An 11,570-nucleotide genomic window follows, 5' to 3' on the forward strand; every position below is an offset into this window, starting at 1 on the left:
GTGAGTATTTATTAGCAAAACTCAACTGTAAATTTGTAAATACAAGATGAGGGGGAACTGTTAACCTTATTTCTGTTTTGTTTTGCTTTTAATTATAGACTCCCTTTACACTAAACCTCAGAATATGGGATATCTACATCTTTGAAGGAGAACGAATTCTTACTGCTATGTCTTACACAATCTTAAAATTACACAAAAGTAAGAAACTTTTTATAAAAGTTTAGTTATAAAAGTTATAAAGATTTTATAAAAATCAAGGCATATTTTAATGCTGACTTTGTATCCTCCACCCTACTTCGAATTCATTGTTTCTTGATAGTGGCTTAAAAAAATGCTTGAAAATCAGTGGAGATATAATTAGACTTCATTTGATAATTTCATTGGATCTTTCTTATGACTAGACATTAACTACAATTCCAAGGTCTTCGATTCTTTTCTCTGTATGTCAGTTTCATTTTCATTCTTATGCAATAGAATGCAATTTGTTGGTTTCACTAATAATATTCTTATTATATATTTGTTTCCACGAGACTCCTTTTTTTTTTTTTTTCCATCTATCTGAATATCAGGTTTGTAATAGACAATAGAGAGGCCAAAGAAATGGGGCCCCTTAGTTAAAGGAACTAGTGAGAATATTTTCTATTAACTATCTTCTTAATCTAGGAAAAACACACCCAGCCACAGACTGTGGGTGGAAAATTTGTAGGTCCTCTCTCTCCTTGGCCGTCTTGTGGCCGTTGGGTAAGCAGTCAGTGTCTACAGCTACTGGAATACAGCAGGGCTTTTTAAGAAAACACAAGACTTTTTAGTCATCAGTTGTAATGCTTTAAGGGCTCTGAATTTGATATGCCGTGCCTTAATTTAAAATAAAGAAATGAGAGGTTTTTTTTTTTTTTTAAATAAATGTGAAGAATTTTATTCATCTTTAAAATCTTAATTCAACTTTAAAAATTATGTGACTCCATTTATACCTGTGCAGAGAATCACTGAAAGCTTTGGAGCTTCATCTAGTAAGTGCTTATGATCTGAGTCATACTACATGGTCTCACAGTCACTGTATACTCTTACTCTCTCATGTTCTTCTCGAATGATCTGTTTAGCTTCCAACTAAACTATAAGCTAATTGAGTATATATAGGGATATTTGTAGTTTTTTTCCTCTGCTGTGCTTGTCGTTGTTCTGAGTGCATTAGGCTCAAGGTGAAATTAGTTGTTTTCTTGGAAAGATGGGGCTTCAGGAGCGCTGTGTTAACTATACTTTAAGTAGGAATGAAAACTCCCTTTGCATTGCTTACTCTTCTCAAGAAAGAGATTCAGTGTTGTTCTAGTTCATTTCTCTTATTCTCAATTCGTGTTTCCTCGACAAAGACCAAAAACAAAACAATTGAAAACTAATTATCTTCCAAGACTCAACGTTCTGACATCTGACGATATCGCACCTCTCACTCTCCCTCCTCCCTTTTCCTGTTCCTTCTTCTCCTTCCACTTTTCCTTCTCTTTACTTCCTTTCTGTCTTTCTGGATTGTGAATGGATCAAACCATAGAACAAAAGTATAAGTGAGAAAAGAAAAATATGATGTTCTATTTCTCTATAGCTCTCATCTCCCTGTTAAATTGTTTTATTTTTCTGACCCTTAATTAGTTTTGAGAAGTAAAAAGTTTCTCTACTTTCTAGCATTGCAGTTATTTTGTATGCCAACATATTATTAAGTTAAGTAAGGTGTGGAGAAGTCTTGACTACAGCGTCCTGTTTTTCTTAGTTATAGAGACCAAGCTCAAGGTCTAAATGAAATTCCTTCATCCCCATATAATCCTTCAATACCTGCATGATGGTTGGGAACACACAGACAGATGTTGGTTAAAGAGTATAAAGTTTTAGTGTTAGTTAAACAGGAAGGATAAGTTCTGGACATATATTGTACAGCAGGGTGACCGTACTTAATATATAATATACTTGAATATTGCCAAGAGGGTGGATCTTAAATGTTCTCATCACAAAAATTACTATGTAAGGTGATAGATGTCAGTTTGATTTACTCATTCTGTAATGTACCCTTACATCCAAACATTAAACTGTACGCCCTAAATATATACAACGTGTCATTTGCCAATTAAAAAAACATGAAAACAAAACAAAAAAATCAAAACTGTTTCTGGGGACCTTAGCCAATAGTTAGCTGAAACGTATAAGAGATTTTCCATTTTCTCCTTTATTTCCTTCCTGATTGGCTTTTAAATCCCAGAGGGTATGTATGTGCACTCACCAAGAGCGAGACAGAGAGAGAGAGAGGAAGAATGCACCTCCGACAGGCATAGTCACACCTCCATTGCTTCTCCTTCCGTTCTCCACCCATGTAGTGATTTTAAATAGTAAAAAAGCATACACCATCCGAATGCCCGTTATTGCCCACCCCCCAGTTTGATTGCCTATCTTTCTATGTTACTGCTTAGTGTCTGAAAATATCTTTGTCATATTCTGCTCTAGTGGTATTTACAATTCCATGTATAGGTTACATACATGCTTTTTAAATGCCCTTTTAAAAATAAAGTACAAAGCCTGAATAGAATATATTGTCTTTTCAACTTAAAGTAGCTATTAACTCAGCAGTTTGATTTCTCCCATTCTTTCTTAGAACATCTAATGAAACTCTCTATGGAAGAGCTTGTAGAATTTCTTCAGGAAACCCTGGCAAAGGATTTCTTCTTCGAAGATGATTTTGTCATAGAGCAGCTTCAAATTTCCATGGCAGAACTGAAGCGAGCGAAATTAGACCTTCCAGAACCTGGTAAGAAATACCTTGACACTTTGTGTCTAAATTTTAATTAAGATTGGAAGACATGGCACGACTAACACGGGTCACTTCTATTTCTGATGAGATAACATAATGTAAACATAATGATAACATGAAGCTGCTTATTGCATTCTTACTTTAAGAAAAAGCAAATAAATGTACTAATTAAATCTGCCTCTCCTAATAGAATAACTATATTATTTCTACTTAAATTTAGAGACCTGATCGACAGATGATACTGTTCAACAGAAGTAACTATAGTGTTTAATGTAACATAAATACTTTTTACTTTCATCATCATCTTGTAAAACCATGTGCAATAGCTGTGCAAGTAAAAGCCCCATTTTATAGATGAGGAGACTGATGCTTAAATACAAAGCTTCAGAACCACCAGATAGCATTGCCAAGAGTCAAGTTTTTCTGAGTACTAATCCAGGGCTCTCTGCAGAACACTGCAGTATAGCTAATGTATCTTATTTACTTATTCAAAAGCATTTTTCAGCGCCTATTATTAGGATTTCTGCTAGGAGCTCTACTGGGATTTAAAAACTGAAGAGAAAGATGTGTTTCTTGCTCTCAGGGTGCACATAGGACAGACAATTTACACAAGTTCTAGCAAACAGTGTGTGAATGGGGCAGTAATAGAGCTTGCTTGGTAGGATAAATGGGAGGAAGGGGAGTGGAAGAGGAGAAAGACGAAAAGAATACAGAAAGATTGCAGTAGGAAAAACTTACGCTTTCGATGTATGCTATCCTGAGAAAAAAGTTATTTTTGCCTTTTTTCTGCTTTTACCTTTGTTACGGTGATCAGAGGCTGGGTAGAAGGTGGTGGGTGAAAGGTAAAAAGTAAGGAAAGTCAGTTATTCACACCCCATTGGAGGTGGTTTCAGCATTTCCCAGTCAGTCTTCTCAGACAGGTCTGTACAGAAGGATAAGCAGAGCTATAGTCAGGGAAAATACATTCTTCACTATGCTAAAAACAAAGGTGATCAGCTTTTACTCATTTTAGAGGGGTCAAACCAGTGTTTCTCTGAGGTTTGTTTCTCATCATCGAGGCTCATAGGAAACAGAACCTCAGAGCAGTAACTGAGTGTCAGCAAAGGTCTATGAAACTGTCACTTTTGCTAAGTGAAGTTCACCCGCCTTTATTCAGGACTCTGTAATAATGTCCATTTTTCCGATAACTTGATCCTATAGTAGGAAATGCTCTTGGAACAACAATTATTCTTGTTACTTTAACATTTATTTTTAAATATCTTGCTACTTTTAAAAAGAGTTTAATAGGACACATATAATATATATATATATGTGTGTGTGTGTGTGTGTGTGTGTGTATATATATATATACATATATATAATAGAGCCATTTAAACATGCGATTAAAGTTTCAAAACTTGTGTACTCGAGACGGGATGATGGTAGATAATTTAGCATCTACTGAGCAGTTAGTATTTGTTGTATGGTTACAGTGTGCCGGTGCTATAAGCACTCATGTAATCTCTAAAAATAACTCTAAGAGAAAATGCTCTTCCACATTTTACAGATGAAGAAACTTAGCAGTAGTAGTTGATGAAGTCTTTTCACTGGGAAATGATAGAGTGGGGATGGAGAGAGGGCACGGCCAATAAAGGGAGAGGGATAGATAGATAATCCCAGAAACCGTGGCTCTGTACTGCGCTGATCACACTGGGAGTTAAAGTGGGATGTATCTGGGTGGCTTAGCTACCACGTGACCTTCAACCTTCCAGCACGATAATCTGACTTCCATCTACTATGCGGTTTCCCCTTTGGCTTACCCTTTATGATCCTCTCTGTAACTGTGAATTGTATAATATGTGGAGCATTAAGATAATTAAATGAATATCTTACCAAGATTTTTTTAAAGTTTTTTTTCCATAGGGTGTTTGCGCTCACAAGAGAGAGAGAGAGAGACAGACAGACAGACAGTGAGAGGGAAAGTTTAATGTCACATCTGTGTTTGTATTTTTGTTTTGTTTTATTTTTGTTTTGCCAAAAGACAGTGCATTTGTGGGAAAGAGGCGGGGGAGAGGTGGAGTGGGAAAGGACCCTCTCTGGGGAATGATCACACTGCAGTAACTTTTCCAGCATTTCTCTTTTTAGGGATTTTGGGCACACACACACACACACACACACACACACACACACACCTGTTCTATTTCTCAAGCTTCTGGATCTGGGATTCGAATCACACATTTGACCATGTGGGATTTATCTGCCTCAAGCTTCATGTCACTGGCTAGCCCTTGTCCTTTAGAAAACGTGTGTTACTTCACTTCCCCTCCCTATAAACTGTCAGTTTGTACTCTGACCAGTAATGTAGGACAGACCTAGACCACTCAGACACACAGTGGTGGTCAATCTGTTTTTTTCACTGCTTGGATATAGTTATTCCATTGTTTTTTCATCTGTATTTTTTTTTATTTTGAGGTGTCTTTCATTTGTGATTGTGTGTGTCAGATTTCTTTTCTTGTGAACTTCCCTGTTTATCCTCTGCCCATTTTTTTTGTTAGTGTATTCATATAGGTTGTTGGTAAATTGAAGAGATTGGCCAGTTTATTATATGTTTTGTACTAACTTTTCATGTGTGGGATTTTTTTTTTAATGGTTTCTTGATTTTGCGTCTTCTGCAAAGATTTTTCCATATACTGAATAAGTTGTTACTCATTACCCATATTTTCCTTTATAGCATTTATATTTTTATTGATGTTTAAATCTTAACAGATTTATTGGTTTATAAAATTGAGTATTATTAAGCCTTTGCTCCTCTAAAATTTACTTTTTATTTATGGGATAAGGACTCAGCTTTGCTTATTGTCGAAAAAGCTAGCCATGTGGACTAACTGCATTTATTAAGTTGTATCATGTCATTTATTTATTCCATTGATTTCGAACTTTCCAGTTTCAAATAATTTAGTATCTATTAGGGCTAATTTCCCATTATATCTTTACCAAGTTATGAAAAAGAATCTGTTAGTATTTTAGTAGTATTGAGATACAGTTTTTTGTTTGTTTGTTTGTAGAGAGATTTTTGCTGTAGGGTACATGTGCTCACTGGAGAGACAGAGAGACAGAAAGCAAAAACTCTCCCCTGAGGGAGGATGGCCACACTGCAATCCCTTTTCCTCTCAGGATTTTTGGGAAAGCACACACATGCACCTGGTGTGAGTTTTAAGTTGCTGGTTCTTGGACTCGAACCGTGGAACCGTGGCTGACTACATGGGAGTACAGCAGCATAACCGTTATGCCATCTGCTATTCCCAAAATACAGGTTTTTTTTTTTTCATCAGTATTGAGATTACATTGAATTTTAAGGTTTTTGAGAGAAAACTGATATTTAAAAATTTTTTTTTCTAAGTAAAAGTTTACCTTTCATGGGGGATTTTACGTAAAATGTGAAATTAATCTAAAAAAAAGAATCGAATGCTCTTAAAAAAGGTTTACTTTTCAGTTATTTGTGTTAATGCCTTTAATAGTTTTCTTCATATAACTGCTACCCTCAATCCCCCATTCATACCCCCCTCCCCCTTTAAGACCTGACCATCATCAAGTGCCCTTAGGTAATCCCCAGTATATTACAGACCAGTGCGCCAAGGTTCCCCACTGCGTTGTTGTCATCCAGGGTTAGGTAGTAGCTCCCCTGAAGAAAGCACAGAGCCAGGGCTGGGGGCTCCCAATCCCTCAGTGGGCATCTTTGTCTTTTTTATTGCTATTGTAAATTGATTATTTTCTTCCTTTTTTCTTCTAACTGGTCAGGAAAATTTCTGGTATATTTTTTATGTTATTTTTATAGCCAATTGTCTGATTTATTTTCTTAGGCCTTCTAAGAGTTTACACATACACTTATATCTTTAAAAAATAATAGTGGGGCCAGCAGGTGGCATGGTGGCTAAGGCACTGGACACCCACATGGCCAACCTTGGAACCAGTGGCTTGAAAATCACGCTGGGCACATCTACCAGTGTACCCAAAATCCCAAGAGGAGAATTGAGGAGAAGAGTTTGCAGCATGGCCATCCTCCACTCTTGAGGGCGAAGTGATTTCTCACTTTCCCTCTCTGTCTTTCTCTGGCAAGGTCATGCACCCTATGACCAAAAAAAAAAAAAAAGAAATCCCTCTTCCTTCTCAATATTCTGCTTTTAATTACTTTTTCATCTCAAGCAAGTATCCAACTATTACTGGATAGATAAAATTTATTTTCTAAATTATTTTTAGATTTTTACCATAGGGCACCTGTGCTTGCCAGAGAGAGGGAAAGTGAGAAATTAACCCTCAGGGGGGTTGGTCATACCACAATCTCTTCCCCTCTAGTCTCCTCTCAGTTCTGGGCATGTGCACACAAGTACCCAGCATTGAGTCTCAAGTCACCAGGTCCAAGACTTAAACCGTAGTCGGCCATGTGGAAATATTCCTTAACCACTACCCCACCTACTGACCCCTATTTTCTAAATATTTTTAAAAATAAAAGTGAATGTTTAATTTTTTTGAAAGCCTTTTGATCACATATGACATTAATCTTTTTTCCTCCCTCTTTAAAACCTTTTTTTTGTAAGAGAGAATTTTGTTACAGGGCATGTGCATTTGCCAGAGAGACAGAAAGCAAGAACAACTCCCAGGGGGGATGGCCATGCCACAGTCCCTCCTCCTCCAGTCTCCTCTTGGGATTTTGGGCATGTATGCATGCACACACACCACATATGAATTTTAAGCTGCCAGATCCAGGACTCGAATTACAGTCAACTTTGTGGGAGTCCAGCAACATAACCATTACACCATCTGCTGGTCCTTCTTTAAAACCTTTCAAGATCGTGTATTTTGTTAATATGTTCCCAGTGGTGAAATATCATTGCCCTTCTTGAATAAATTTCACTTGGTTGTGATAAGTTATTCCTTCATAGTACTGCTGATTTACACTCACATATTTTACTTAACGTTTCATTTGTTATTTCTAAGTGAGTCTTCATTGTAATTAATTACATGTTTGTATATTGTCAGGTTATACTGGCTTTGTAATTTGAGAGCTTTCCTTTTTTCTTTGTATTTTGGAAATTTGTAGATAGTATTATAATTGTTCTTTAATGGCTCAAAAATATAACCCACTCACAATCCCATGAACCCATCACTCAGCTTACTGAACAATTTTAGCATGAGAATAAAGGCAACAGGAGACCTCACTCTCAATATTTCAGTCTCTGTATCCAAGAAACAAGGACCTCTCCTGGCCAACCACAATGTCATTGTCATACTATCAATAGTAACAGTGTCATCTCTTGCCAATTCCATGTTGAAATGTTTCCCTTAAATGCCTTCTTAGAAATGCTTCTCACCAGCATTAGTCAAGGGCTACACTTATGTTTTTCTGACAGGCTTCTTAAAGGTCTCTTATCTATGGACTGGCAGGTGGCGCCGTGGTTGAGGGTGCTGGACTCCCATGTGGCCGACCACTGTTTGAGTCCCGGACCTGGCAGCTTGCTTTCTCACGTATCCTCTCTCTCTCTCTCCCTCTCTCTCTCTCTCTCTGTCCTTCTCTGGTCAAATTGAAATAAATAAAATTGAATGAAATATTTAAAAAAAAAATTCTCTTATCTAGGGACTAGCAGTTAGCGTAATGGCTATGTCACCGGACTCCCACGTAGTCAACCGCGGTTTTAGTCCCGGACCTGGTGACTTAAACTCACGCTGGGCACGTGTGCATGTGCACCCAAGATCCATTCTGTTTTGTTCTTACTTTTGGTGTGTTTAGAAAACTAATTCTTGGGACCAGCAGGTGGCATGGTGGTTAAGAGTGCTAGATTCCCACACAGCCAACTGAGGTTCGAATCTCGGACCTACAAAGGCTCTTATATATACTCCTTCCTCTTCCCTGCTCCCCACCCTACCTTTTGTTTTGCTTTGTCTTTTTTTAATGACACTGATCCACTGAAGAGATCTGTCCTGTTGTCTTGGGAAATGTTCCGTATTCTGGAGTTGAATAATTTTTCTTTCCTGCTATCACTTAACTTGTTTCTCTAACCTCTGCATTTTCTGCAAACTAGAAGTTGACACGGAGGCATATATCGACTATGGTTTTATTAGTATTGGTGATGCTGAGTTTGGTGGTGATAACCAGATCTCTATTTTTAAAATAAGCTATTTTAAGTAGAAAAAAGAGACTCTTTTCAGTTTGTTGGTAGTCTGTGGCATAATGTCTTGACACCGTACAGATATCCAGTTTCCTGCTTATCTTTCTTCTGATGGTTTTAGTTTCCATTGATAATCTTTGCCTAATGCAAATCTATCTCCAGACATTACAAAATAGTGATTTTTAAATTCAATGATTTCTTTTATACTTTTGGGCAGACTTTCTACTGTAACAAAAGAGCTTTTCTTCTCTCATCAACAGGGACTCTTTGGTTACCTTAAAATGTAGTTCCTACTGAAAAGGCAGAATCAATACTGATTTTTTTTTCCTTTACCAGTTTTCTCCTCCACTGTCTTCTATTGAAATAAAGCCATTGGATAGAGCTTTTGTCAATAGTGGGAGTCATTCCGTCTGGAAACCCTCTGTTGATTCACTACAACTGTCAATATGGCCAAAAGTTATGGCTTATGATGTATATAGAAGTGAGAGGACAGTTTTCTTAGAATCAGAGAGAGAGCTTGCTTGCTTGCTTGCTTGCTTGCTTTCTTTCTTTCTTAAGTTTGCTATAGGGCATGTGTGCTCGCCAGAGAGAGACACATAGAGAAAGAGGGTAAGTGAGAAATCATCCCTAGGTGGAATGGCCACACCGCAGTCTCTTCTCTTCCATTCTCCTTGGGATTCTGGGTACTCAACACACATGATTTGCAAGCCACCAGGTCCTGGACTTGAACTGTGAAATTGGCCATGTGGCATCCAGCACCTTAGCCACCGTGCCACCTGCTGGTCCCCAAGGGAGCCATTTTACTGTTTATGTTTTTTAAGTATCAGAAAATATCTAACCAAAGGGGCCCTTTTAAGAATGAAGGAATTTTGTTGCTCTTATTTGCCTTTTTCCCTAGAGAAATATGGAGTTTTTATTTTGTTGTAAAAAAATACGCTTCAGTACTGCATTCTCTTCTTAGTATGGCCTTTCGTATTGGTGGTGACAATTTTGGATGGGAACATTGAAGGAAAACGTTCATTGTGCTCATTCACAGCAGCACTGTTCGGGTTTCACCATTGGAATTATTTCATGCTTGGTTCCAGAGAATTGCTGTCTCTGTCTTTCCCCTCCGCTATTGCTCTTTCCACTCCTTCCTTCCCCTTTCCCTTCACTACTTTCTTTTCTGGAGTGAGCAGTCATCTAAAAGACTTCCAAATTGTGTCTCTATCCCAGACCTTTGTCCTGGGAACGTCAACGTTCCTGACCTAGTCACCAAACCCTTCAGTGGGCCTCTTTACCTGCCTGTTCCCCAGGCACTGTAAACTGAAGTTCTAAAGCTGCATTCATGGTCTTCCCACCCTGCCTCCGAACCTTTTCCTAGTTGTCCCCTGAACTTCCTCCGCTGATAAACTGTTCCTAAGAGGATTCACTCATCCTCTTAGTCATTCCAAATCTTGCCTTTCACCCTGCTACTCCCACTTCATAGCACTTCATTTAGTTCCAGTCCAGCTAGTCTTCAAGCTCTGTGCTGCCTTTATTTGTTTGTTTGTTATTTTTAAAGTTTCTTACATGAATGGGAGGGACAGAAACTGCACCTCCAACAGAATCTTGATGCCATGATACACCCCCGCGATAGCCGGCCGTGTTCATGAGCACACAAGCCTGTCATACTCTAGGAAGTCTCAGACATCAACCCAGAACCTTGCTCTGTGGGTCAGCTTTGCAGAGCATCCTGTTTTACTGCTGCACCACCATCCAGCCCCTTCTGTGCTGTTTTTATTTTATTATTTTTAATTTTGCCAGAGGGCATGTGCACTCACTAGAAGGAGACAGAGTGGGAAGAGAAGGAGGGAAATCAAGAAGGCACCCTCCATGAAGAATAGTCACACCACAATCCCTTCTCCTTCAGCTCTCCCCACTTTAAGGATTTTCCACACATATGAACATACACACCTGGTGAGCTTCCAAGCTGGCTAGCCCGGGATGCAAATTGCACAGTAGGCCATATGTGATCTGGCCACTTAAACCACCACACACAGGTTGGCCCACTCTTTTTGGTTCTTAATATCTCTTAATATTTTCCTTCTTTCCAACATCCCTACCACAACTGCATCATCTAAATTTAAACTGTATCTCTGGTGTTGCTCACCTCTTGACCAAGGCAGAGTGACCTTGTGAAATGTCCACATGCTTCAGGGCATTTGGGTGCTTATGGACAAAAATCTGAACTCCTTAGTTTGACATTCTTGTCTACGTGGTTCTCCCACTTCTTCCGTCCCCACTCCCAGCCACCATGAGTAATAATGACCACATACTTTGAGGCTTCACTGATAGGCTCCTGTTTCAATGTTTTACATTTCCATGTTAGCTCAACTAATTTTTTCCAGCAGCTCTTTGGAATACTTATTTTTTGATGGAATCCCCCCCTCTGACAATTTTCTATGTACAGAACTATTTAGTTTGTTGTTGTTGTTGTTGTTTGTTTTTTAGAGGTTTTTGCTTTAGGATGCATTCACTCATGTGAGAGGGAGTGGGGGTGGGGTGGGGGTCGGGGGCAGTGAGAGGGAAATTGAGAAGTCACCCCCCAGGGGCATGGCCATGCTGCAGTTCCTTTTCCTCCATTCTCTCTGGGATCAGCTTCATGGGCATGCACTCAT

At 38.6% G+C, this 11,570-nt stretch overlaps 1 protein-coding gene across 2 annotated transcripts in view; it reads left to right on the forward strand.

Annotated features, from left to right (window-relative positions):
* The window catches only part of USP6NL (USP6 N-terminal like), a 222,538-nt gene that overhangs the window by 192,047 nt on the left and 18,921 nt on the right, over positions 1 to 11,570 (forward strand). For both annotated transcript variants that reach the window (XM_006150020.3, XM_006150019.3), the window contains 2 exons: positions 99 to 198; positions 2,633 to 2,785. In XM_006150020.3, the coding sequence (XP_006150082.1) occupies positions 99 to 198; positions 2,633 to 2,785 (253 nt within the window). The remainder of the gene's footprint in view (positions 1 to 98; positions 199 to 2,632; positions 2,786 to 11,570) is intronic.

The sequence above is a fragment of the Tupaia chinensis genome, unplaced genomic scaffold, assembly GCF_000334495.1.
Source record: "Tupaia chinensis unplaced genomic scaffold, TupChi_1.0 Scaffold000275_1, whole genome shotgun sequence".
NCBI lineage: Eukaryota > Metazoa > Chordata > Mammalia > Scandentia > Tupaiidae > Tupaia > Tupaia belangeri.